Source organism: Lynx canadensis, chromosome B4 (assembly GCF_007474595.2).
Source record: "Lynx canadensis isolate LIC74 chromosome B4, mLynCan4.pri.v2, whole genome shotgun sequence".
In the NCBI taxonomy this organism is placed as follows: domain Eukaryota; kingdom Metazoa; phylum Chordata; class Mammalia; order Carnivora; family Felidae; genus Lynx; species Lynx canadensis.
The window spans coordinates 41,854,185-41,882,065 of record NC_044309.1 but is presented as its reverse complement, the minus strand read 5'-3'; the positions used below and the strand labels follow the sequence as shown (position 1 = coordinate 41,882,065).

At 53.0% G+C, this 27,881-nt stretch overlaps 1 protein-coding gene across 1 annotated transcript; it reads right to left on the bottom strand.

Moving 5' to 3' along the window:
- Positions 1 to 286: 286 nt before the first annotated feature.
- Positions 287 to 27,824, bottom strand: CLSTN3 (calsyntenin 3). Its single transcript, XM_030322389.2, has 18 exons — positions 27,465 to 27,824; positions 24,964 to 25,086; positions 24,333 to 24,528; positions 22,717 to 22,925; positions 22,298 to 22,447; positions 21,868 to 22,053; positions 21,134 to 21,415; positions 20,252 to 20,364; positions 17,095 to 17,257; positions 16,396 to 16,452; positions 15,506 to 15,663; positions 15,224 to 15,372; positions 10,357 to 10,583; positions 9,921 to 10,091; positions 8,446 to 8,591; positions 8,070 to 8,205; positions 1,490 to 1,692; positions 287 to 1,254 (listed from the first exon to the last, which is right to left on the bottom strand). Exons 1-18 carry the CDS (start codon positions 27,526 to 27,528, stop codon positions 1,114 to 1,116), a joined length of 2,874 nt encoding a protein of 957 aa, XP_030178249.1. The 5' UTR covers positions 27,529 to 27,824; the 3' UTR covers positions 287 to 1,113.
- Positions 27,825 to 27,881: the final 57 nt, after the last annotated feature.

The following is a 27,881-nucleotide window of genomic DNA, read 5'->3' as shown; positions in this document are numbered from 1 at the left end:
AGAGATGGGGAGGGACTGACAGTGTCTCCCGCAAGGCCCAGACATCTGTGGCATCCTCTGAACTGTCCGTGCTTTTCTAGGCAGTGCTGAAGGAAGAAGGCAGTGGGCACCATAGCCGCACATACCCAGTGGCCTGGCCTTCTGGGGATTTATCTGGGGGGGGGGGGGTTGCTTTGATGGCCCTGCCCCCTCACTTCAGCCCTGCTCAGACCCCAAATGGACCCTGAGACCTAAGCTCCTACCACCTCCGTAGCACCCACACAGGATCAAGCAGGCAGGAGGCAGCTCACGGAGCTTTTTCTGGTTGTTTTATTTGAAAACCCTAGGGTGCATCCCCTCCCTCACCACACCCATCCCCCTCCCCCCTCTCCCCCCTCCCAGGACATGACGATGCCACACACACACACACACAAGGCCGTGAGCTGCACACAGAACACGGGGGCTGCGCTCACAGCAACATGAAAAAATATACATTATATATAATACACCTGGGGCCCCCGCTCCCCCTGCCATCCCCACAACCCAGCCTCAACCAGGTCATGTAGGAAGGGGCAGGGGCTGCAGGCCCTCAGGCAAGGAGAAGAGGGGAAAGAGGACAGAAAAGGAAGGAGAGCGGGCAAGGTAAAGAAGCAGGGATCCCCAGAATGAAGTGGAAAGAGAGGGAGGAGAGGACGGAAGCTTCCTCCCAGCTGCGGAAGCCCTGGGGAAGACAGGCCTCCGTGGACAGGAGAGTAGGGAAGGGTTCCCCCTTCAATTCCACCCGGGCCCCTGCCACTGCTAGTGACCCCCACTCCAGGCAGGGTGCGCCTGGTGGGGGAGAGACAGAGACATGGGCGAGCTAAGGGGCCACTGCCGGGGGGGGGGGGTGCAGAGAAGGCAGCCAAAGTCTTCCAGGGAACAGGAGCCCAGAGGCACAGGAGGGAGGTGGGGTGGGGGCCGGGGAGGAGGCAGACCCCAGCGCGGCCCACTGGGATTTGGGGATTAAAGGAAGACTCGTTCCAAAGAGCTCTCTCCCTCTTGGTCTCTTCTCTCAGAAGGTCCTTCTCTCTTTTCTGGGGGTGTCTCTGTCTCACCAGGGCAGAAATCTCTCTCTGTTCGGGGAAGGGTGCAGCATCAGTAGCGGTGTGGAGGGGTCTCGATGATGCGTCTCTCGTTGCTGCTGGGGGAGTCGGCTGCCTCCGAGTCGCTGCTGTCCTCGTCCTCCTGCTGGCCACCGGCAGCCCCCGCCACACAGGCCTGCCGATTCTGGTAGGACTGGATGAGGCAGGAGCAGAGAGCACAGGGCTCAATGGTCTGCACGCACCCCAGAGCCTCTCCTTTGGGGGCCATGCTCCCCTCAGGCCCCTTGCCCCACCCCCGACCTCCCTTTTAACCTTTCTCCTTCCCACTCGTGGCAGATCTGCCCAGAGCCTTTTGCCCCAGGGCCTGGCCACTCTGTGCTCCAGCTGAATCTGGACTCTAGGCTTCCCCCCTTCCCACTGCCACTCACCTCCATGGGGTTCACGATAATGGTGAGTGCCGAGTCATCCCAGAAGAGGTCAGGGTCTTTGGGGTCACTGGAGGCCTCTGGAGGCCCGCCAGCCCCTGAGACACGGCGGTGAAGGGAGTGGATACGCACGAGGCCCAGGATGACCATGAGCACCAGGAACCCCACACACACCACAATGATGAGAGTCGCTGCGCTGGGGACCACTGTGGGGAGAGTAAAGGGACTTGGCACCGCGGGGCGGGGGGGGGGGGGGGGGAGGGCGGGATGGAGGGAGACGGGGGAAGAGGGAGTCCTGGAATAAGAGAAGAAGGATGGGAGCGCCTGGGTGGCTCAGTAGGTTAAGCATCCGAGTCTTGATTTCGGCTCAGGCCACCATCTCGCAGTCTGTGAGACGGAGCCCCGAGGCAGGCGCTGCACTGACAGCGTGGAGCCTGCCTGGGATTCTCTCTCTCCCTCTCTCTCTCTCTCTCCCTGCTCACATGCCCCTGCCCCTCCCCTGCGAGCATGCGCTCTCTCTTTAAATGTTCAATAAACATTATTATAAAAATAAATAAATAAATGTTCAATAAACATTTCAAAAGAGAGAGAGAAGACAGGATGGTCCCGAAGCGGGGAGTGCCCTGTACGAGCTAGAGGAGAAAGAGACCCCTATTGAGAAGAACAGGACACAGGGAGGGAAGGGTGCTGAAGGGCCGCTTAAGGCCAAAGGGACAGAGAGGCAGAGGGAGGGAGGTATGCAAAGGGGGGCACGGGCAGGGGGAGAAGAGCTCCTGGCCCAACGCTATCAGAACAGCCCTGTTCTCAGCAGGCAGAGGGCCAGGTTGGAGCTCGAGCCCAGTGGGGGAAGGTGAAAGGCGCCACATAGGCTCAACGGTGTAATCGGAGAGAATGTCCTCCCGCATCTTGAGAAACAGGCCCCAAGCTGGCCTGGCAGCCAGGAGAAGCTGCTGGCACCCAAGGCTGGGGGGACACGTCCAAGGGGCCGGGAGCAGCCCCTTCACTCACCCACCTGAACCGCACTCATTCCTGTTCTGTGACTCCTCCCTTCTTCTCGCGGGCCTGGGCCTCCTGGACACCTGGGGCTTCTGCTCCTCCCAAATCTCCCCCTGAGGATTACCTACCTCCCCCTCGGCCCTGTCATGCCTCTGGCCCCGCGGCCTCACTTTGATGCCTAGGCTCAGGGGAGCGAGGACCCTGAAGGGCAGTGAGACAGAGAAAGGCGCGTGCACTCTCACGCGGACCGTGGAGCTGATGGCGGCAAAGCAGACGTGCATGCACCAGCACGTGCCCAGGAGGACTGCACGGGCACACAGCTGAACAAGGACGGCCACCCCCTTCACCCGAGCCAGGACTCTGCCGGTCTGCACACCTGCCCGCACCAGCAGCCTGGCGGCCTGCTCACACAGCAGGAGCAAAGGGCTGCGTCCGAGGGCCTCCAGCAAGGCACGGCAGAACCACACGTGCAGCGTCACCCAGCTCCCCGCCAGCTGGGCACACCAGGCGACCCCCTGAAGGAAGATGTAAACGCCACAGATGTGCGCCGCGAGGGCCACGGAGCCAGCAGCCGTGAGCACAGGGCGGGCCACCTCCCGCACACACGCACACAGCGCTCGGGGAAGCATGGGCACGCAGAGCAGGAGGGCCCGCAGCCCCCGGGACAGCAAGTGGAGGCAGAGACCCCGCACACGTGTCCCCAGGCTGAGGGCCCGCGTAGGCAGCTGGGTCGCTGCACCCCACATGGGTGCACACCCCTGCTCACTGTTTGCGCCCGCAGCGGCTCTCCCAGCCACAGAGGCCCCGTGAGGCCCCGAATCTGGAGAGTCCCGTTGCTAAGGGGTGATTACCCGTGTAATCACACTGTGTTCCAGCCCATACATCTACCTCCCAGTCCCCGATTTACCCACAGCCTTTGAGACGTGTTGAGAGACAGAGCGGAACGCAAAGAAGCCAAGAGCACGGGAGCCGCACACACACCCTGTCCCACACACACCACTCCTCCCCGGCCAGCGGCACAGCAGGCTGTCACAAGCTCCGGGGCCAACCAGGTGTGTGCAGAAGGCCCTGCCTGAGTGGGCACACTAGCCTCACACCTCCCTGAGGCCACCCTGAAAGCTCCCTGCCAAGTTGGTCCCTATCCTGACCCAACCCATAGCTTGCCTGTGGCCGCTCGCCAAGGAGAGCCAATCCTGTTTGGCAGGGCAGGCAGGCTCCCTGGGCACGGGCTCTAGGGCAGAGATGGGCCTGGCTGGATTAGCACTTCTCAACTGCCTGGGGATGGGGGAGGAGGGAGAAAGGGGACAGAGGTGCTTTTCCCGACCATCTGCAGGAAATGGTCCCTCCCAGGTCCCCATGTCAGTGGGCAAGATCCAGGAACAGTGACCCTGCCAGCAGGTGGCCCCTGTAGCTAAGCTCAGGCTCTAGAAGGAATAGAGACCCGCCCCTCCACACCTCCGAGTGGAGGCCGCAGCAGGTGAACCTACTCTAGGAGCACACTGATGATGACAGGCCAAAGTTTCTGGTTTGTGCCTTGATCAAATGCATTTGTTCTTCTGAGCCCCCAGCCTGGTGAAGGAAATGGCAAGTCGATTGCCAGGAATAAGAAATGACCACAGGAAAGACAAAATGCAGACACTGTTATCTGCAGGCAAACAAGTAGAGTTAATTAGTTTAAAATGAGGCTGGGGGGCGCCTGGGTGGCGCAGTCGGTTAAGCATCCGACTTCAGCCAGGTCACGATCTCGCGGTCCGTGAGTTCGAGCCCCGCGTCGGGCTCTGGGCTGATGGCTCAGAGCCTGGAGCCTGTTTCCGATTCTGTGTTTCCCTCTCTCTCTGCCCCTCCCCCGTTTATGCTCTGTCTCTCTCTGTCCCAAAAATAAATAAACGTTGAAAAAAAAATTAAAAAAAATAAAATAAAATGAGGCTGGAAGCCAGCGAGATGGCAGGATTTTTCAATTAGCCACAAACAAAAATCAAGAGTTTAGAAAAGCGCAATCAGCCTCGCTTGCTGCATGAGACCCGAGCAGGTGACTGTGGCCTTGAATGACTGGCACCGCCGACATGAAGGGGTGTTTTATCAAACAGCCCTTGTGCAACTTCTGGTTTCAGGTGGGTGTGAGGACACGGTTAAAGCCCCATCCACAGTCCTGCATGGTGCCCCCTTTATGAAGACCCTGGGGAGAAACTTCTTTCCGCTCTCAGTCCCAGGGCTTCTCTTGAAATACTGGTTGGCTCTCATCACATGACTCTCCTAACTGCTCAGGTTTCCTTTTGCTTAAACTGCAAGGAAGCTCAGAGCCAACATGCTGGCCCATTCTACCATTCTAGCAACTCTCAGAGTATGTCTTTTATGACCTGACTTTATTCCCCTCCTACATCTTATTCTTCATTCAGAATCGTCCTTCCCTCCCCACTCCCGAGTTCATTTTCTATGCCTACTCTATTTCATTGTAGGTCTGTCTGCAAAGCTTCAGGTACTTGTAAGAAACAAAGTAGGGAAACAGTTCCCAAACTTTGCTGCACATTGGAAGCACTTGGGGATCTTTAAAAACCATCGACGCCTGCCTGGAGCTCCTGGGTGGCTCAGTCAGCTGAGCGTCCAATTTCGGCTCAGGTCATGATCTCACGGTGCCTGAGTTCAAGTCCCACATCAGGCTGGCTGCTGTTAGCACAGAGCCCTCTTCGGATTCTCTGTCCCCCTCTCTCTCTACCCCTCCCCCATTTGCACTCTTTCAAAAATAAATAAACATTAAAAAAAAAGGAAAGAACTGGAAAAAGAGCTAGGAAATTATGAGGGGGGGAAAAAAAGCTGGCCCCAAGGGTCTATTTAACAAACAGGGTTAGTTTGCTCACAGGTCTCTAAAAATTGTATGAAGTTCCTATGAACCTTTGCAACTTGATTACGCATTATGCTCCCCTCTTCACCCCTACTTCCCTACTCCCTATACCCCTACCCCCATCTGCTTTCCTATAGTGAGTAAATACTTAAAAAGGCCTCTCTTTTCAGAGAGAGGAAGGAAAAAGGGAGCCAGCCCCAGGGAAAAGGGAACACAAGAGACTCTGTAGTGGTGGCCACCACTTAAGGGGAGGAAGCCAGATGGAATCCCTGGGGATACCAGGGAGCTAGCCTCAGTCAAAAAAGCCCTAGGAAGCCCTCAGGAGTCCCCCCACCAAATTAGATGCAACTATAACAAGATAAAGAAAGAGAAGAAAGAAAGAAAGAAAGAAAGAAAGAAAGAAAGAGGAAGAAAAGGAAGAGCGGGCAAGCATCAAGCATAAATGGAGAAGGTATGGAGGTCAATGGTTAATGCACAGTAATGCACAGGCTCTGGAATCCTGCCACCTAGATTTGAATCCTGGCTCCTACCACTTCCTAGCTGTGTGATCTTGAATAACATGCTTAACCTCTGGGGGCGCCTGGGTGGCTCAGTCGGTTAAGTATCCGACTTCGGCTCAGGTCATGATCTCACAGGTTTCTAAGTTGAAGCCCTGCGTTGGGCTCTGTGCTGACAGCTCGGAGCCTGGAGCCTGCTTCAGATTCTGTCTCCCTCTTTCTCTGCCCCTTCCCCCCTTGTGCTCTGTCTCCCTCTGTCTCTCAAAAATGAATAAATGTAAAAAAAAAAAAATTATGGGGCCCCTGGGTGGCTCAGTCGGTTAGGCATCCGACTTCGGCTCAGGTCATGATCTCACAGGTTTGTGAGTTCAAACCCCACGTTGGGCTCTGTGCTGACAGCTCGGAGCCTGGAGCCTGCTTCAGATTCTGTGTCTCCCTCTCTCTCTGCCCCGCCCCTGCTCGTGCTCTGTCTCTCTTTCTGAAGAATAAATAAACATTAAAAAAAAAATGCTTAACCTCTCTGGGCTTCCATTCCCTCCCCTTTAAAAGGGATAATGCTAGTACCCATTTCATTTGCTGTTTGTAATGACTAAATGAGTCAATATGTAGAAAAGCTCATGGCACACACTGATGTGTTCAATATTCTTATTATTGTATGTATTGAAATGAGCTTTTTCAAGGAAGCATTTTCAGAATTCTTTAGGGAATTGCCTTCAGAGCCTGTGATACACCTTTCGGCTTTTTTCAAAAGTGACAAACCTGTGCCCTTTGTGGGTTTGTATATTTAAGAACTTAAAATGATATCCAGAGCCAACTCTGACAAAAGTGGATGATGAAATTGGGTAAAACTGAAATGGGTCAAAAGCAAAGCATATCTAAGAAGTAATAAACATAAATGCATCACGTAAATAGGCTTTGAAAGCAATTCTAAAAGGGATTCCAAAAATCATTTTTGGCATCAACAGAATCATTTTACAGTGTTTAGTATGGGGAAGAAAACTCATTTCATAATATTATGTGTAAATACCAGGTTAAGTAAAATAGTTTGATCCCAACTTTGTAAAAAGAAAAAAAATAAGGCATAGGAAAAAAAAAAGGAACACTAACAATGGCTTCTTCTCTGGGGTGGAATTATGGCTGATTTTTCTTCTTCATACTTGTAGTTTCTAGTTTTTCTACAATAAACCAACTCTTAAATTGGAAATTAAAACTCGCATCACTGGTAAAGTGCCATGGCCAGGGAACATGAGGGCAGCTCTCCATCTGGATTTAATACTTTGCCAAGTTGCACACTTGGCGTTAGAAAGACTTATGACATTATAGGGGTGCCTGGGTGGCTCAGTCAGTTAAGCATCTGACTTTGGCTCAGGGCATGATCTCACAGTTGGTGAATTTGAGCCCCTCATCTGACTCTGTGCTCACAGCTCAGAGTCTGGAGTCTCCCTCACTCTCTGCCCCTCCCCCACTCATTCTCATTCTCTTTCTCCCTCTCTCTCTCTCTCTGTCTCTCAAAAATAAGCATTAAAAGGGGCGCCTGGGTGGCGCAGTCGGTTAAGCGTCCGACTTCAGCCAGGTCACGATCTCGCGGTCCGTGAGTTCGAGCCCCGCGTCAGGCTCTGGGCTGATGGCTCAGAGCCTGGAGCCTGTTTCCGATTCTGTGTCTCCCTCTCTCTCTGCCCCTCCCCCGTTCATGCTCTGTCTCTCTCTGTCCCAAAAATAAATAAACGTTGAAAAAAAAAAAATAAGCATTAAAAAAAAAAAAAAAAAGACTTATGACATTATAGATAGCACATAATTACACACATATTAGCCCCAACTTTCTCCTTGAGGATAGAGACTGTATCTAACCCATAATTCTTTTATGTCCCTAATACCACTTTAGGACAGTGCTAGTACACAGTAGGTGCTTCATAAATACTTGATGGCTTCACTAGGTCCAGGGCTAATTTGATATTCCTGGGGGAGGGAGCAGGAACAAAAAAGGCGCCTAAACCCCATACCGACTTTATGATTCCAGACATGAGCACCCCAGCGATGAATGACATTGACTCATATTCTTCGGGAGGGAAAGTTAATGGTCCAGGGGTTACAGGGATTGGAAGAGAGTGATCAGTTAAGTCAGCACAGGGAACAAAACCATAGCTCCACCGGCCTGCCCCACTCCCAGTGGTAGAGGAGAGAGGATGCCCGTGCCCAGCCCACCCCCCCACCACCCTCCCTGCCCTGCCTGGCCCTGAGCACTCTTACGTACTGGAGTTTCGGTGGGAGCTGGCCAGGCTGTGTCCGGCCATCTCAGGAGGGGGCTGGTGGCCGCGGTGCAGGAACTGCTGGGAGCTGAGCATGTGGCTGGGGTGGGCGACCCGGTTCATGCTGTGCAGGACATTGACCTGGGGGAGGGAGAGCTCAGTGGGCACCCGCCTCTCCTATTCCTATCCACTAGAGTCTTGTCCCACCTCACTAGAGGCCATCTGCTAACCATGCCCCACAGCTCCTCCCCCTCTGAGCAGACAGGTTCTGGGCTCCTCCGTGCTGCAATGTCCATTCCTGCCAACTATGGGTCTCAGTCCACTCCTCCAGGGCTCCTCGCTAGTGGGGGAGGAGGGGAGGGAAGGAGACTCTCTGAATACCTCCACGATGAATTCATTGCTGGAGTAACGGCCATTCATTTCTGAGCAGGACAGCCGGAATTTCCTAGCATAGAGGGCAGCTCCGTGTCGCAGCCGATAATGAGCCTGCCTCAGGATCTCTTCGTACACAGTGATGCTCTCCACCCCTGGGGGACGAGGAAGCAGCTCAGGGCGTGGAGCCGGCCAAAAGGGCCTCGCAGGCCCCTCTCTCTCAGACTCCCGCCAGCTGAGAGCAGACGCAGCCACAGAATGGGTCGGTCCCGCGCCTCAGCAGGGGAATGACCTGAGTTCTCCCAAGAGATGTACCCCTCCGCCCCCAGCCCAGCTCTGACTGATTGGGAGAGAGTCACTGGGGTCCATTTCCTGCTCTGCTTTTCTCTAAAAACTCTGCAGCTTCTGGGTAGAGATGGAGAAAAGGCATTAAGGACCCCCTGCAAGACAGAAGGGAGGAGGCCAGCAGGGGGGAAACGGAGAGAGGGGAAAATACAGAAGTCCTCGGTGAGGTTCTGGAAGGGGATGGAAACAGGAGGGAGCCGGTTATGACCAGCTTCTCCCATCCCCACCTATGGAGGTTTCCTTCAGAGAATAGCAGGTTTCCTCTGAAAGCTACCAAGTCACGGCCACGATTCACTAGGACGTGAGCACGCGAGTTAAAGATCTGGTGTGGGGGCGCCTGGGTGGCTCAGTCCGTTAAGCGTCCGACTTCGGCTCAGGTCATGATCTCGCGGTCCGTGAGTTCAAGCCCCGCGTCAGGCTCTATGCTGATAGCTCAGAGCCTGGAGCCTGTTTCAGATTCTGTGTCTCCCTCTCTCTCTCCGACCCTCCTCCGTTCATGCTCTGTCTCTCTCTGTCTCAAAAATAAACGTTAGGGGCGCCTGGGTGGCGCAGTCGGTTAAGCGTCCGACTTCAGCCAGGTCACGATCTCGCGGTCCGTGAGTTCGAGCCCCGCGTCGGGCTCTGGGCTGATGGCTCAGAGCCTGGAGCCTGTTTCCGGTTCTGTGTCTCCCTCTCTCTCTGCCCCTCCCCCATTCATGCTCTGTCTCTCTCTGTCCCAAAAATAAATAAACGTTGAAAAAAAAAAATAAAATAAAATAAACGTTAAAAAAAATTTATAAAGATCTGGTATGTACATGAGATCAGAGAGATGGAAGGTGTAGAGAAGATGGCTAGGACCAAACAGCTAGAGGATCGAAGGCTCGTCAGAGAAGGCTGAGCCACAGGAGGAGGGAGCAGCAGAGGGGAGCCAGGCTATAGAGAGAAGCGGGGAGAAAGAACCACTTGGGAGCCTGAACCCCAGCACACCTCCTCTAGGGGCAATCTGGAAGCCTGAGGAGCTTCCAGTCTGGGAAGGTACAAGATGGCACTTGCCTCTATCCCTGGGGACCTGGGAGGAGGACCCTCTCGAATTCCTAGATCCCTGATACTGGGGAGGGGCGCACACAGAAAAAGAGGACAGGCACTCAGTCCCCACTGACCGGCAATGGTGAGGTAGGCAGACGTGTTGGTGAGTTCCAGCCCTCGCTGCTGCAAGGACGCCATGTCTAGGAGCAGGCTTTCCCGCTCGGGGTCCAGATCATCCCCGACCAGAGAAATCTCACAGCCATCCAGGTTGTGCACGATCTCATCTGACATGCGTGTGTCTGTCACTGGACGGGAGAGAATCGGGATCGGGATCAGAGCCACAGGGCCCACCTCATGGCCATACTTCCTCCCTTTCCAGGCTCATTCCCCGAGAGCAGTAGGCAGCATCTTCAAGAACGTCATTACCCAGTACTTTCCTCACACTCACAGGCCTCCTCCCGGCTCTACCCATGTAAGTGGTTCCAGACAAGCGAATGTGGGATGAAGTCACTCCAGTTGTGGACATGAGCCCCTTCTCGGGATGATATCACTCCCTGGAGTCATCCTTACCTGTGCCCTGCCAATTCTCATCCTTTTTGGCCTCCACCTGGTGGGAAATGGAGCAAGTGATTTGAAGATCGGGGAACAAGGGGATCCCCTCAGGTCCCTCAAAGTCCACAGCCGGGCGAGCAAAATGAGCAGTGCCACTCAGCAGGATCTGGGGGGCATCAGGCTGAAGGACCACCACGTACCCCTCCACTTCGGGGATGGAGACACAGGATTCTTCGCTGAAGCACCTGCAGAGCAGAGGGGAGAGAGGCAGCTTGTGACCCCAACACCTCCTGTCTAATGATCCCTATTCTGTTTCATCCCTCCGGGCATCCATCTCTACAACAGAGCACCCCACGTCAGGGAGGGGAAGGGAGGAAAGAGGGATAGTGTCCCTGTGGCAGCACAACTACCCCACCGGGGCAAAGCTGGAGAGGAGATACCCTTTCCTGGGAAGATGCCACTGTGGGAAAGGGTCAGAGACAGATCAGGCAACCCAGACCTGCAGGAGTGATCACATCACCAACGCCCTGACCTAAGACTATGGAACACCTATCAAATTTCATTTCACAAACCGAACTTGCCAAAATGTTTACACATACACAGTTCCTTACTCAGGAGATTTGAATTAAGAAGTGTGTTCAGTAAAACATATGGCAGACACATGCCCAAAAAATACTCAACAACAAAAGTGGAGGGGAAGGATGTGGTGGAGGAGCCTATCCAAGGATGTCCTCCTCCTTGGTGTTTCTTCCCTTCAAGATCAGAGAAACCTCCTTTGGTCGGTGAGCTAATGTGACAATCTCGGACCTGCATCCATGGTCCCATGAAGCCTCGTGGACCTTGGCACCAGGACAGACTCCCTCAAGCACTCAGCCAGGCCAACCAATGCACAGCACAGCTGCTCAGGAAGGCGCTCCCACGGTCACCTCCCGCCCCATCCTTTGCCAATCGATCAGAATGACACCTCACTTTCTCATCACACCTGCTGGTTTCTGAAGCGTTTACACATACTCTTTCATGCAACCTTATTTCAACCTGTGGAAAAGGGGTAAGAAACCAAAGATGATCAAGCATCTTGGCCACACAAGAAATAGGCAACAGGGGCGCCTGGGTGGCTCAGTGGGTTAAGCATCCGACTTCGGCTCAGGTCATGATCTTGCGGTTCATGAGCTCGAGCCCGCATCGGGCTTGGTGCTGACAGCTCAGAGCCCGGAGCCTGCTTCTGATTCTGTGTCTCCCCCTCTCTCTCTACCCCTCCTCCACTCATACACTGTCTCTCTCTCTCTCTCAAAAAGAAACAAACATTAAAAAAAATTTTTTTAGAAAAAGAAATAGGCATCAGAGTCAAGGCTTAAACCCACAGTTCTTATGCCAAGATCCCACTCTTTCCGCTGAACCACAGCCACTATTTGGGGCCTGGGTTTGCACCAGTCTGATTTATTTATAAAGAAGCACCCCTTGAACAAGCAGCCTTCACAAGGAAGTTAGTAGCACAGGAGCAGGGCCTGTGGTCCATATGCTTGTGCTAACTGAAATGCCCAGCTTGACTGCAGGAGCCAAAACGGGAAGGGGTTGTAACCTCAGCAGATACGATGAACTCAAAGCCCCTGAAGCTGCCAATGTCCACAGCTTGCAGAGTTCCTGTGCCACAAGGGGTGGGGCCCAAGAATCTGCATGGTCATTCTGTGAGGCCCAGATCAAAGCCTCCTGGAAAACCACCTAAGCTGACCTTGAGAGCCCAGACTCCAACAGACATCCCCACTGCAATGAGCAATCCAAAGGGGACCCAAAGGGGAACAGGGGGCCGGCCCTGACCCAAAGGCACTGATGATCTGGTCTAGAGCTTAGTTATATATGGCACACAACCTTAAAATAAGGGCAAATATGGTCACCATTGTGTAAGTGGAACAAACAAAAAATCACAAGGGTTTAGAGAGGCAAAGGTTATTTCTGGCTAGGATGGGAATGGGGCATTTGGCCAGGGAGGATAGGAATAATCAAGGGAAGTAGCAACTGAGATAGCCTTTGAAGGAGGGTAGGACTTCGCTAGGCAGAAGGTAGACCATAGAATGGGTGGTGAGGAGTGTACCAAGGGGAACGAAGGAACATGAGGCAGAAATCTGGGGTCAGATGGTTGAGGGCTTTGAGTGCAAATTTTGAGCACTGGCCAAAGGCAGGTCATTAAATTCTTCTATATCAGGAAATAATGAAGATGAAAATTCTGATTTATGACCACTAACCTAGCCTCTGGTGAAGTTAGAATACTAGAGATAGGTCAACTCGTTAGGAGATTATGGCAATAGGCTAGGCGAGAGGTAATCAGAGACGGGGCTGGAGTAATAACAACAGAAATGGAAAAAGAGGAGACAGATTCCCAGCACCCAGCACAGGCAGGATCAGGGTGACCTGGCAACGGACGGAGCGTGGAGGATAGACAGGGAGAAATCCAAGATGACTCAGAGGTTTCAAGCCTGGATAACCGCAAGGGCAGAGACACCATTACAGAAATGGAGAATTCAGGGGGAAGGGCACGTTTGGATATTGAAGGCCATTATTCCATCTTGAGCTCATTTCTGTGAGGTGCTGGCAGAACTTTCTAGATAGAGGTTATAGCAAGCAGAAATTTAAGGGCTATGGGAAAAAGACAAAGCTAGAGAAAAAAGATGTGGTAACCATTTGTTCAGGGGCTAATGCCACAAAGGAGGCGGGCTTTCCAAGAAAGAGGTAGGGGGACAAAATACCTTAGGGAAAGTCTGCATTGACCAAATAGTTAGATAAATCTGGCTTTCAACGGACAGAGCTTCAAGAACTGAACCCTGGAACTTGGGGAAGCCACATGGACTAGGGCAAGGATGTGTATCAGAGAAGAGGAGGTCTCTCTCTCTTTCACTCATGTGCATAAGCAGGTGCACGTGCGTGCACGTGCACACAGGCACGCACACACACACACACACACACACACCCCTATATTTTCTCCAGTGACCTCAAGGAAGTATTAGGGTAGCACTAACCACATGATAGCTCTACAAACGGAAAAACTGAGAGCTCTCACAAAGAAAACAAGGTCCCCTCCCCCACTAAAGGATCAAAGTCAGGTTCCTAGCTGGTGGATAAGCCTCTCCCCAGGCATGAAAGAGGTAGGAGGAATTCAGCTGAGTCCATCCACAAAGGATGTCACCTCCTCCCACTGTGGGACTCCCCTCCCCTTGCAAAGCTCCACCATAAGCCAAAAGACAGCGCCCTCCCTTGATGTGGCTTCTGAGCGGAGTGAAGGCGAGGAGGCAACTACTCGGTTTCTAGTGGGTTAAACCCTTCATAGCTGCACGACTGCCCTTTTAACAACTTGAATTCTGGCTAGAACGTGGTGGGCTGCACGCTCAGCTCTGGTCTGTGCCCACATGACCCCAGCTACTTGTGGCCTTCAGCTCCACACTGTGACCACCCCCGTGGGCTAGCAGCCCGATTCCCAAAAGCTGCTGCCTCTGCCTTCCAGAGCTGTAATTGTGAGGCCTGATAATCATGCCCAGTCACTGTGTAGGGCTCAGAGCCCTCTCCTCTCTCTCCTCTCTAAAGCCACCCTTCCCAGGATAGGAACAAGCCAGAGATATTTATCTTCAGATCGCTTATGGAGAAACTGAGGCACAGTAGGGGAGAAAGGCATGCTTGCTCAGGAATCTAGTCTCCTGCATTGTGTAATCCGCCCACCAGATAGCAGTATCTCCTAAAAACTGCCCCGCAAACATTCTAGGGGGTGAAAATAGCCGGCATTGGCGGAATAGGCACCGGGCTAGGTGGTCAATCTGGACTGTATCATTTAGCTCTCGAAACAATCCCAGGAGTTAGATTCTATTGTTATCCCTGTTTTATAGCGTTTGCTCAGTGCAAAAAGCCAGTACATAACAGACTCTGTGTCCATAACTATTATGCTTTCATGACCTCTCAGTTATTCTGCATTTTTAAAAATGTTTTCTTTGCTTTCGAGAGAGTGCAAACAGGAGAGGGGCAGAGAGAGAGGGACAGAGGATCTGAAGCAGGCTCTGTGCTGATAGCAGTGAGCCTGATGTGGAGCTTGAATTCACGAACCACAAGATCATGGCCTGAGCCAAAGTCAGACACTCACCCGACTGAGCCACCCAGGTGCCTCTCAGTTATTCTGCATGTTTAGCAACATACTTAAACTTGAAAATAATGTACAACTTTTCTTTTAAAGAATTAAAATTATTTACTTAGCATTCAAAGGTCAGAAAACTTTCAGTGAAGGACCAGACAATAAATATTTTTGGCTTTTGGGGCCATACAGACTCCGTCCCAACCGCTAGCCCTGCCACCATACTGTGAAATAATATGCAAATGAATGGGAATGGCTGTGTTCTAATAAAACTTTCCTTACAAAAGCAAGCAACAGGCCAGATTTGGCCCCAGGGCCACAGGTTACCAATCCCTAGACTTCAATGATCCTATTTGATCTTGCAAGGGCTTGCTGAATCGAGATGAAAACAGGTGAAACAACTAGAGCTATTTGCTCAAGGTCATCCAGGCGATTAAGACAGTGTCAGAAGCAACATCAGATCTCCCAGCTCCCAATCCAGTACCTTCTCTGTACCACTTTACGTATCAGCAAAGAGGCACGGAGAAAATTAAAACCCCGGGGTCCTGGAAGGGTGGTTAGTGGAAAGAGTAATGAGTCCGTTGTTTAAATCCGAGTCTAGTCCAGGCTCTTCTACAAACGTGGCTGTCAACTGAGCAGGTCAGTTGTCTTTGGGGCCCAATCTCCCCATCCATATGGTGATGGAGGTGCGCCTAGCCCTGGGTGACCTCTGAGACCAAGGAGTTCTGACACCGTCTACCTCTGCGCTGTGATTTGCCCGCCCCACCCAACACTCACTTGACAGCAGTGGTGAGGCGCAGGGGCCTGACGCCAGGCGTGGCAAAGCGCAGAGTGTTCATGTAAGCCACATGCTGCAGGGCATGGTTGAAGGTCTCCACATCATCCCCCTCCAGGGTGAGCAGGGACTGCGAGGGGTTCACGTGGACCTGGGCCCCAGACACAGACAGCTGAGAGCAGGACCAGGAGGTGGGAGAGGAAGGGAGCAGAGGGAGAGAGGTGGGCAGAGGTTGGGGGCAGGGGGCATGCCCGGAAGGACAGGGCTAGAGGAAGGGGCGATACCTTCATGCCTTTGCCCAGGCTCTCGAAATCCCTATAGTCCAGCCCCTCCCGACATGCATAGAGGCACTCGATGACCTCGCGGCTCTCCAGGCGGCCTGAGCGCACGCTGAAACCAGCCAGGTAGCCATGGAAGTAGTGGTGGATCGGCAAGGGGTCTCCTAGGGCAGGAACACAGGGATGGAAGGGAGGTAAGAGCAGGTGAGGGGACAGGCAGCTGGAGCAGGAAATGGGGCAGAAAGAAAGGGCAGAAGGCTGGAGTAAAAGTGTAAGAAGGAGAAATGCGGAAATGAAAAGGAAAGAAGAGACCAGGAAGTGAGGCTGGGGCGGGGGGGGGGGGGGGGGGGGGACTGGAGAATGCAGAAAAGAGGACAGAAGAGGGAATAAATCCAAGGAGAAGAGAAGGGTGAAAAACAGAAGCAACAGAAATGAGAAAAGCCCCCAAGGAGAGGGAGAAATGGAAGGAGGAAAGTGGGACCAAAGGGAGGAAAGAAGAGCCCATGGAGGAAAAGAAGGGGAGGGAGAGAGGACATGGTCACAGGGCATGCAAGGGGACCCAGGGGAACGTGTGGAGCTTCACAGATGCCCAGATCTCCCTGTGTGGGACCACCTCCTGCCTCCCACGATCTGCTACGTGGAAAGCCAGCAAGAGAACTCTCCCACTTCCTTCTGTGAGCAGGAAGGGACACTCAGGAGGCCACCAAGCTCCATCTGGCCTTACCTCTCCAAGGGAGCCCTGCCCTGCAGTAGTTCATGGAGGCTCTGCCCCCTGGTGGCATGTGCAGCAGTAACTATGAGGCTGGCTGGGATTTGGGGTTGGGGTGGAGTCAGGAGCATAGCACAGAAAGTTAAGGTGAGAGCTCTCTGGTCTCCAGTTCTTATGCACAGAGTACCTTGTGTGGTGTCTGTACTGTTGTCTCCTCCCTTTTCCTTCTCTTTGTTCTTCTCCTCTGGAGGAAAAAAAAAGTAGCAATGAATTCAGTGTTGTGGGGACAGACTGACCGCAAGGAAGAAGGGGTCTTCCCTGTTCTCTCCCCGCCAATGTAGGGCTTGCAACCTGTTCACCAATTTCACATCTCAATCTCTCCAGCTTCTGTTAAAAACCAGCCCCCAAATACATGGCTGAGAAAACACAAGGGCTTTGGTAAGACACACACACACACACACACACACACACACACACACACACACACACAAACGCAGGCATGCACCCAAGTTCCCAGAAGGGAAAAAAATGAAAGAAATAGCTTAAGGAAGATTGAGAACTCTCTGAAGTATTACTGGTATTACTGGCCTCCAGCAAGGGAATGCACTGTGGACATCATCTCTTTGATGGAACAATGTGGGCATTGGCCAAAGTTACAGAAAGAGAGATTCTGGTGATGCCTGAGGTAATGACTAGTTGAACAGGTGGGAGATACTGTGGGGGGGGGGGGGTCCTGTGGTCTCCTCCACAGAGATCTCTCTGAGTCACCATGCCCAACTGCAAGGAGAGATGCATGAAGTCAGGCTACCCTTGCTCCTTCATTAATCCTAACTTTCTAAAGGCTCCAACCTTCAGTGTCTTCACTGAGAAGCTCAGAGGGACTTACCAGTCCAGCAGGCCCCAATCATGAGAGCAGGTTCCCTTCGGGGCGGGTGGATGAGACCATTGTCATGGATGAGGGCAGGGTCAAATGAGATGCCATCAGCATAAAGCGTGACTGTGGGGAACTCCAGGTTCAAAGCATAGTGGTGCCATTCATCATCACAGACCTGGCAAAGCAGTGTAAGGGTAAGAACCCTCAGGTGCTTTATCTCCAGGGAACTAACACAAGGCACTGCCCCTTCTCCTGGGAGACAGGGTACAGTCCCTTATATTCTCAGCTCTATCAGCAGGGCTTACTAGTGAATTGTTGCCTACCCAGCTCAGGAAATAACATCCCTGCCCAAAATCTATCAGGCACCAACCAAGTAGGTACCTAAAATTCCGTTCTTCAGGCAAATCTCTAAAACTATAAACATTCCTAAGAGAAGTAACACGCTATTTTCTGAATAATTTTTTGCCCAAAACTGTAAGTACGTATGGCACTGGAAGGTCCACAGTAGTTTGTATCCCAACAGTAAAACAAACCTGCTCTCCTTGGCTGTTTCTCCTAGGGTCAATCAAGATGGGTGTGGGGGATGGTCAGAGGAATGAGGGGTAGCCAGTTCTCTGCCTTATTAGCTTCCAAGTGCTGGAATGCCTCACGGTTCAACCTAGGCCCTTTTTCTCCCTTTTCTCTCTACACACTCTTCCTAGGAGTTACCTCATCTGTTCCCATGAGTTCAGATACCATATTTATGCTGTTAATTCCAGAATCTGCATCTCCAGCCCAGAGCTCTCCTTTGAACCCTGGGCTCTCCACTTGGATGTCTCAGAAGTATCTCAAATTTAACATGTGTAAGACAGAAGCCCACACCCCTTCCCAATTTCCTCACTTTTCCCTGGGGCAGCATCAACACTCCACTGTCCATCCAGTTGCTCAAACGGATGACCTACAGGATGCCTTTGATCCTTCTCTTTCCATCACCTTACACATCCGACCCATCAGCAGTGTTGTTGATCCCAGATCCAAACAGAGCCAAAAGCTGTGGATTTCTGTGCAGTTCTTTATAATGCCATGCATCAGTCCAGTCCTCAACCTTACCATGGCAACAGTCTTGTCTGGGTCTTTACCTTTTTATGTCTTTTCAATAAGTTCCTCCCATAGTTGCCAAAGGGATCTTCTTAAAATACACATCTGATTAGAGTTGTAGATATAAATCTGATCTGATTGGATCACCTCCCTGCTTTCAACCCTTCAAAAGGCTTCCTACCTCTTACAGGACAAAACCTAAACAAACTGGGGCACCTGGGTGGCTCAGTTGGTTAAGTGTCCAACTTCAGCTTAGGTCATGATGTCATGGTTCTTGAGTTTGAGCCCCACATTGAGCTCTCTGCTGTCAGCACAGAGCCTGCTTCAGATCCTCTGTCCTCCTCTCTCTCTCTGCCCCTCCCCTGCTCACATTCTCTCTCTCTCTCAAAAATAAATAAATAAAACATTAAAAAAAAACCTAACCTTAAAAAAATCTAAACAAACTACAGCTGGACAAAGTCCATTGCACAACCTGATCACTGCCCAGCTCTCCAACCTCATGCCCAGTCTTTCCCCCTTGTTCATTGTATTCCAGCCCACTGACCTTCTTCCCATGCTTGGAACAGGCAAAGCGCTTTCCTGCCTCAGGGCCTTTGCATCAGCCCTTCCCTCTGCCTAGAACACTTTCTTCTCAGCTATTTCCCATCCTTTAGAACAAAACTTAGATTTCACCTCCATCAGGACTTCCCTGAGCATTAGATCTAAAGTGAATTCCCCCTCTTTGTCCTCCCCCACTCTCTACTTCAGTCCCTGCTTGTTCTTTGAGAGAATTCATCACAATTTACCATTTACATATGTCTCCCTACTTTCTAAAAATCTACCTCTCCAACTAAAATGTAAGCTCAAAGAAGGCAAATATTTTCTTTCCCTTATACTCCACTGTATCCCTAGAACCAAGCAGAATGGCAGACACGTACTTGATATTTAACATGTGTTGAATAAATAAAGGAAAATAGAGAAAAACAGATGTTACTAACATTAGCAACAAGAGGGAAAGATCAAGAAGCAGCAAATGGCAGACTGTCTCCTTCACAGAGTACCAGAGAAAGCAAAAGCTTTTGTAGACAGCCCTCAATTATCCAGTCTGTGGATTTTCTAGGCCCTTCCTTTCTCTTTCTCCCTCTTCCACTTCCTGCCTTTTTGCAGCTATTTGCTTACTCAGCCACTCTACTGGGGCCTGCAAGAAAAGTAGAAGGAGATGGGAACTCAAATTAGTCCCCATTTGTCCTCACGGTCAGCTTACAGAGAGAGTAAAGAAGAGGTTGTAACTGTCGACTCAAGAGAGGATTTTACATATTTTTTGTCCGTTTTTATTTATCCTTCATAATCATGCGTAATAATAGTGAAAATTGACATCCTTCCTGCCTACAAGGTCTAGTCCATCATTCGCTCCTGCAACAACCCTCGGATATAAAGTTTATATTATTGGGGCACCTGGGTGGCTCAGTTGGTTAAGTGTCCAACTTCAGCTCAGGCCATGATCTCACAGTTCGTGAGTTCGAGCCCCGCATTGGGCTCTGTGCTGACAGCTCAGAGCCTGGAGCCTGCTTCAGATTCTGTGTCTCCCTCTCTCTCTGCCCCTTCCCACTCATGCTCTGTCTCTCTGTCTTAAAAATAAATAAAACATTAAAAAAAATTTTTTTAAATAAAGTTCATATTATTCCCATTTAATAGGCCAAGAAATTGGGATTTAGACATACTAATAGAGATTTCTTGGCTAGTGAGTTCCCCTGGCTGCGTCCCCCAGAATTACTTACTTTCTCGCTTACTACAGCATGCTAACTGCTTGAGAGTCAGGGATATGTACTGTTAAGGTTCTAGGTAAGAAAGAGATGAAATCAAACAAGCAGGAAAAGATAGTTGGTTAGATATGGTGTTAGTAGTAATGTGCTCCCAAATTCCTTTTAATCTTGGAGTGCTTCCTGCAGGAGACAAGCCTTGGAAAAGAACCAGAGAACCTGGGAGTAGAATGGTCAGGAACTGAAGGTGGAGCATGAAGAGGGGCCCAGGGCAATGCAGAAAATGCCAACCCTGGTCCCGGGACCCTCCTTCCATCCACCCAGCTCTCCCAGGAGCCTGGCACTGGCCTCACCTGCTCCAGCTTCCAGAGGAACTTGACTGGGCGGGCACTCTCAAGCAGAGGCCAGTAGAGGAAGGCAATTCTGCAGCCATGGACGGTCAGCGAGTAGTGAGAGAAGCCATCCTCTGAGGAGAGAGGACAGAGACAGGGGTCAAACACAGGGCCTGAGGCAAGAACAGGTTCTCATTACTCTCATTACTCTCTTAGGTGCTCTCCCTCCCGCATTCCCTAGTGTCTCTTCTCTTTCTCTCTGACACATGCACAGAGTCCAGGCCAAGCAATAACTAGGGCTTCTCGAGCATTCTGATCGGCCAAGGTGCAACACTGGGCAGCCTGTTCCCACCCAGATTTCTACTACTCCTTTGGTTAATACATGGGTGACAACCCTTCTTAGGTCAAGAGAAGTGAGCTCGGAGAAGTGGCAGAAATGAGAGGGCAGGTCAAGACTGAGCCCTCCTAGGAAGGACGTGCTATGCAGTTGAAGGAAGTTGGGGACTTGGAAATGGAGCCAACTAGCCCTTCAAAGAGGAGGACGGGATAGTGGTAGGAGAGGAAGAATGGGGCACACCACTATCCAGGCTTCTCCACTGCAGTGAACAGGTTTTAACGGGAGTAGACTGGGGAGCAGCCTACCACATGGTGGGAGGCAGGGGGATTGGGCAACTGCAGGTGAGAAGGGCAGTGAGCAGTCCCATTGCCCTCTGAGAGTAAGCAAGGTCTCAACTCATGCAGGCAGTAAACCACACAGCTTCAGGGAGCACCAAAGCCAGCACCACCTCTTACAAATGAAGAAAGAGGCAGTGGCCTGTCCACAGCCACAAACTGGATGGTGACAGAAACAGGATAAAAAGCCAGTTTCCTCACTCTCAGACCAGTGGCCTGGGGAAGGCTCACCATTCTGGACAGTGTTACACACGATGGTTTCCTCTTCCTTTTTGCCCTTGTTGGGGGTCACACCATGCTTCATCCAGAAGGACAGAGTAAAATGGTCACTGAGGCTGTTCTGGGGCCCAGAGCCCAGCCCAGCTGTGCCACCTAGGGGCACCTGCACGGCTTGGGTGCCGTTGAACCAGTAGATAAGGCTGCTGTCCTGGCTGTAGTGCACCGAGAGTCCGGCCGTCCAGTTGGCATTGGGGCCGGGCATGGGCAACAGGTCTACCTCCCCGGTGGCGGCACCTGCAGAAGCGCCAGAAAGCACAAGTGTCAGAGCTGAGACACAGCAGATGGGGAAATGGGAAGCAGCCAGGGAAAGAGCGAATGAAGGAAAGAGGTTTCCCTCAGCTAGTCTCACCCCCTCTCCCGGCCCCTCAAAGACACCAGAGGGTGGACCTCTCTTCTAGAAATGGCTCTCCAATGAACTCAATCTCCAACTCGTCATCTCTCCCTACCATTGTTCCGCAATGTACCTGGTGACTGTCTTGTGCTACGATTATGATTATGCATCATTGCCAATGACCTATTGATTTGCTTTGGGGGCCACAGGAGTTAACCACATGCTACAACCTCTGTGGATATATATATATATACATATACACCTGTGGGTGGGCAAGGGAAGATGTGAGGCAGATTCTTCGGAAAGAGGCAGAGGAGGGTCAGGCAGAAGCCTGGGGAGAGGAGGGCACACTCACCACAGAGTTTCCGCAGTGCCCGTTCTGAGTAGTTGTCGCGGTCACAGCCCTTGGCCACATGGCTCGTCTGTAGCTCTATGGTGGCCTGAATGTTCCAGAGAGGTTCATCACAGGTCTCCAGGCGGATACCAGGGAACAAAGCCAGGCTCCCTGCGCCTGGTGCATATTCAATCCTTTTGTTCCAGCCTGCACAGGGGACAGGGAGAGGGTAGCGGAGAGAGAGGAAGGCAGCCCCTCTTATCCATTCTGCCATTGTCGCGTCCGCTGACACCCTTGGGTAGGCAGCCAAGGTAGACAGCTGCAAGCCTGCCCCCAAATCTCTCTCCCCTGGCTCTTAACCTAGCCCTGTGATTGTCAGAAGGGACAAAAGGGAGACCCAGGTGAGAGATGATTTACAAGATGGGTGACAGCGCAGCGCGGAGCTCCTCACCTTGCCAGCTGGGTTTACAGGTGGGCTTCACCTGGATCTCCACCTCGGCATCATCCGCTGCCCGCTTCTTCCCACAGTCGTAAGCTGTCACCGTGAACTTGTAGAGTCTCTCGCCACTGTACTGCAGCTTCTCCGTGTTCTCGATGTTTCCTGGGATAGGTGTGGGGGGAAGACAAAGAGGGTAAGGTGCGCCAGGGAAAGGCTAAGGAGGAAAGGGGAGGGAGGACTCGTGAGCCAATTGGGCAACAGGTGAATCAAGCAGCAGAAGACAGGGAAGGAGGTGTCTGGGGGAAAAAGGCTCTCCATTGGGAAGGCGGGTGTGGAAAGAGGATCTGAGGGACACAAGTGGAGAGTTCAGCCCCCGGGGTGTTTGGAGGGATGTGGGCGCCCAGGGGCGGGGCTGCAGGGGATGCACTCACCGTCATTGTCGATGAGGAAGGGCGTGTTGGGGGTGAGGATCTCATAGTAGCAGATCTGACTGTACTGGGGGGAGCAGTCACCATCGATGGCTTCCACCCGCAGAATGCGGTCGTACAGCTTCCCCTCAGTTACCGCAGCGCGGTACAGCCGCTCCACAAACACGGGGGCAAACTCATTTACGTCATTGACCCGCACGTGCACAGTCGCCCTGCACAGTACCCGAGCAGAAGGAGGGACAAGCAAGAGTCAGCCGGCCTCAAAACTCAAAGAGGGGAATGCAGACAGGGAGTCAGAGCACACAGGAGCCAGTGTGTCCCGAGCCTAGGGCTGTGGGCATGCTCATCCCACCCTCCAGGGCACCAGGCACCACACAGGAAGGGGTGACTGATGTCAGGGGTAAAGGACAACCTCAGAGGACACCCTCAGCTGACTTGGAGAACTCCTGTACAGAGTCCTATAGGTTCGGTGCTAAGACAAGGGCTAAGACAGAATTTTGCGTCCAGCTGGTTGTTCCTCCACAACAGTCAGATCCAACGGGATAACCGAGGAAGACACAGAATAAAAGCCAAATTAAAAGCAACTGGGGGGTGGGGTGCCTGGCTGGCTCGGTCGGTGGAGCATTCAACTCTTGGTGTCGGGGTTGTGAGTTCGAGCCCCGCATTAGGTGTAGAAATTACTTAAAAATAAAATCTTTAAAACCAACCAGGGGAAGGGAAGTGGTATTTATATAAAAGCCATTAAGTCATCCGACACGAGCGTGAGCGGAGGGCCGTCTTCTGTGCACACGTGTGCAACGTGTTTGACAGGTGTGGCCCCCCCTACTCGGGGCCCATGGGGCGGACAGCCCTGGGGCTATGCCTTTCATGCGGAGCGCGGCCTCCCACCAAGATCTAGGCACCCGGGGCCCAGAGGCAGGGTTCTGTCTCCAAATGGGAAACTGAGTCACAAGGTGCGGTTTGCCACCGGTGCCTCTTAGCGGCCCAGGAACCCTGACTGCCAACCTTTCTCCCATTCTCTGATGAGAAGCCGGCTGGGAACAGACATAGGAGTCTCGGGCCCCAGGCTTGGCCGTGCCGGAGCCATTTCCTGCGCACCCTCACCTAGCGTCGTGCATGTGTACATCGTGAGTATGTGAGTGTGGGACGCGCTGCAGACTGGTGGGGCAGGGGGAAGAAATCCGGATGTGTGCTGATGTGCTGCTCATCCTCCTCCTCCTCGTTCCCCTCCTCCTCCTCCTCATGACCCATGTACAGAGCCTCTCCCGTGCATCAGGCACTGTGGTGCCTGCTTTTTACATAAACCATCGCCTTTACTCTTCACGGCAATCTAAGGAAGGAGGATCGTCATTCGCCCCATCTTATAGAGCAGTAAAAGCGGATCCAGAAAGGCTAAGTACGTTGCCCAAGGTCATAAGAGGCAGAACTGGGATTACATCCCATGAGTTCTTCTACATGTTTCTGTCACCTAGAGTGAAAGCTCCTGGAAGAAAAGACCCCGATGAACAGAGAGGGGAGGGGGTAGGTATTCAATGACAGCATGGACAGAGGAGGGTGAGGGGCTTGGGAGGAGCAGGGAGGGCCCAGCAGCCGGAAGCAGGGGACAAGGGTCTCCTCACTTGTGGGACTTCTTGGTGTTGGCCCCGTCGGGGCCCTCGCCACAGTCGTAGGCCTGGATGGTGAAGGTGTGCTCCTTCTGGGTCTCACAGTCCACTGGCTCCTTGGCCCGGATCAGCCCTTCTCCGGTTGCTTTGTCCAGAATCACGGCCTCAAAGGGCACCCCAGACCCATGGAGCCGGAAGCCACAGATCTCACCTGACCCAGGGGGGGAAGGAGGGATGAGGCTCCTTCTCCTTCACCACTTCCAGCACCTTCTGCCCAGCCTCCCCGCCTCCGTTCCACTTCGCCTCTCCTCCCAAACCCCCGTCCCTCCTCTTGTACGTGTGACAGTGTTAATTATCAGACATATAGCTCCAACACCAGCGTCCCCAAGCTGCAGCCTCTCAGAGCTACTGGATCTGAGATCTGACCAAATCGTGATGCAGTTAACCTCTGCCTGCCCGCGTCCTTCTCTCTGGCTCCCTGTACTCAGCCACCATCCTTAAGCCTACTTCTACCACTTTGCCGAGGCCTCTTCCCCACTTCCTCTGCTCTCCTCTCCCAGGACCTCCCCTCTCCCCACCTTGCCCTCTGCCGGCCCAACCACTTTTCTCCGTCCCACCCACCTTGGCATCCCCCAACCCCAATTACCTGCATAGCGCAGGGGAGCATCCTTGTCCAGGGCAAAGAGTGGTGGGTTCAGCAGGACCGTGTTGTCATTCTCCATGACGATGCCCTGGTATTCTGCCTCGATCCATGGCTTGTGCTTGTTGGCTGACCCCCGCCCAGGGAGAGGAGAGGACGCACCTGTGAGCTGGCCCTCCACTCCTGCACAACCCCGACCCACTTACACTCCACTATTAGCCCCCTTTCCACCCTCTGCAGAAGCACGTGCAGGAGAAAGGGCTGAGGTCAAGAAATCAGCATTACAGGAGTCAGAGGGTCTGTGGGATGTCACAGCCTTCTGCCCATGGCAGGATAGATCGTTTCCATGGCAACAGCCTACCCTGGGGGAGGAGGAGGAGGAGGAGGAGGACCACTATCTCCCCTGGGAAACATGGTCAGGGGGTAAAGAATTTTCTTGAGGGATTTCAAGTGCTAGTGAGTGGAGACTGGAGATTCGGAGAGCAGTGGTGGGCCATCAGAAGGCCCTGGGAAAGGGCAGAGTTGAGATTAGAGAAAAAAGATCTAGACGTTTCCTGAGATCCTGCGTGTTTATCTTCTCCACCACCACCACCACCCCCACCCCCATTTCAGTCCTGATCCCCTCACTCTGCCCTTCTCCAAGCCAAGCCCCAGCCTAAATCCATCCAACCTAAGAGAAGAGAAAATATATAGGACAGAAGGAGGGGGACAGAAAGGGGCAGGGATGGAGGTGAGGAATCAATGCCAAATGACCGGACCCAGCACAGCCGACATCCTAAGGGATTATTGAGCTGGCCTAGAAACACGACAAATCTCCTGCCTGCCTCTCATCCCTACACCCAAGAGAGCACAATCGCAGCCAGCACATTGCTACGTCCCCCACAAGGCCACCAAACCCCACACTCCCTGACCCCCACTTCTTATTCAGACTCATGAGTTAGTCCTCCTTCTTGCTTACCCCTTTCTTCCCTTCAACCACCAGCCAAGCCAGGAAGGATACAGGACTCACTCGGCCTCTAGATTTCCCTACCTCTTGCCAGACTCAGCTCACTTGTGTCTCCTCCCCGGGACCGATCTCCCCCTAGCCCGGTGAGGGGCCTTGGGGAAGGCACAGTGTGCTCCCTTCCCTTCTACATCACCTCCACCTCAGCTGCCACCGTTTGCTCTATGTAATCCCACCATGCCAGCCCCCAGACTCCCAAAGCACATTCATGATGGCCCATCAATGGAACATGGGTGGAAGAAGACATATCATCAGAGGGAAACTGAGTCACCAAAAGGAGACTTCCCCAGGATGTCACGGTGAGCAAAAAATCCTGTCTTCCAGTCTTTCCTCCAACTACACCACAAAAAAAAAAAAAAGGCTTCTGGTATCGGAATGCCTGCCCCTTTCTAGCAGATGACCACCAGAACCCCCTTCTCGAATGGCAGAGGAGGAAGCCACAAGATGGTGCTCAAAAGGCAGCACAGGAAGTGGCAGGAGGCTAAGAAGCTGGGTTGAGGTCAGACACTGAGGCGAGGAGCCACAGCCTGAAGATGGAAGGGTTGTGGTGCCGCAGGGCCAGGGCTGGGCGCCTTCTCCACAGCTCACCCCCAGTCTCCCTGCTCCTCTCCTCTTGGCCACAGACTCTCCTTGTGTTCTTTTCCTTCACTCGCTGCTGGCTCCCTGCCCTTCCTTCCTCGACTTCCCCTTCCCCCTCTTCTGTCCCTTTCAATCCTCTCTCTTTTTTTGCCTCCACCTTTACCCTCTTCCATCCATCTCCTTCTTACCCCCCTCCCACACCTCATGTCCGTCATCCTCAGCTTTTTCCTCTCACCGCTCATCTGGCACCCCCTACACACCCACTTTTGCCCTTGCCTGCTTTCCTCCACTTACCTGAGCCTTAGCCCCTCACCCCTCACCCCTCGTCCCTCTGATGGCCTCACCCAGCTGAATTTATCTGCTGTCTGCCAGAGGGCAGCTCTGGTAACCCTCAGCCCAGCTGTATGCCGGGTATGGACGCAGAGGAACACGCCAAAACATACGTGCTCCGAATTGCTGAGCTGCTGCAAGCAACTGTTTCCATCCAGGATGGGATGGAAATGAACCAGATGGATCTACCACACACCCTTAGTGCGGGCACACCCCAGTGACAACGGAGAACCCCCCAGAGATGTACATTACCCTCCAGGGGCAAGGCCTTCTGAGACCTGAGATAGCTCCCCGAGGTGAAATTGAAGGGGGGGGGGGGGGGGGAAGGAGGATGCAGAGAGCCCAGGATAGAAATGAGGACTAAACGGGAGCAAGAGAAGCACATGGGTAGAAACAGACCAGAGAGGATGGTGTGGGGAAGGGGATGTGAGGCCGAGAAGGGGGCAGCTCCGAGAAAACGGGTGGGAAGGGGGATGGTGGCAAGAACCCACACCTGTCATTTGCCCGAGAGCTTCAACAGCCCCTGCCCACCCCTACCCCCACATGGCTCTCCCCATACCCCTCTTTCAGTGGCCCCCTCCCCCACCTCACTCACCTTTGTTACAGGAGCTGGAGGGGAGCAGGGATGCCAGCAAGAGGGGCAACAGCAGGAGGGTCATGGTGTGGTGTGGGCAGGGCAGGGCAGGGCCAGGCGATCGCTCTCCCCCGAGAGCCTCTAGCCGGCTGATTCCACCTTGGGGGAGGGAGGCAGGGGCTCTCCAAGCAGTGGGGGGGGGAAGCTAGGGGGCAGCAGGGCACAGACAGAAAGGAGCCTGCCGCCCACACTGGTCCATACAGCAGACCTGGGCAGACCTCAACCCGGGTGGCTGAGGTGGCGGACTTGCAGAGGCTTCTCGTTTGCTCTGGAGCCGGGCGTCCTCACTCTCTCTCTCATTCCCAACCCATCCCCTCTACTGCAGGATGACGTCAGCACAGCCAGGCGAGGATTGATGGGGTCGCTGGCCAATCGGGT

What these genes read in the sequence shown, in the direction of transcription:
- CLSTN3 (XM_030322389.2), bottom strand. Translation starts at nt 27,528, where the DNA reads ATGACCCTCCTGCTGTTGCCCCTCTTGCTGGCATCCCTGCTCCCCTCC. An exon ending in AACACCAAGAAGTCCCACAA is followed by an intron (nt 22,926 to 24,332) that starts GTGAGGAGACCC and finishes GGTACTGTGCAG; the next exon opens with GGCGACTGTGCACGTGCGGG. An exon ending in TGAGAATTGGCAGGGCACAG is followed by an intron (nt 10,092 to 10,356) that starts GTAAGGATGACT and finishes TCTCCCGTCCAG; the next exon opens with TGACAGACACACGCATGTCA.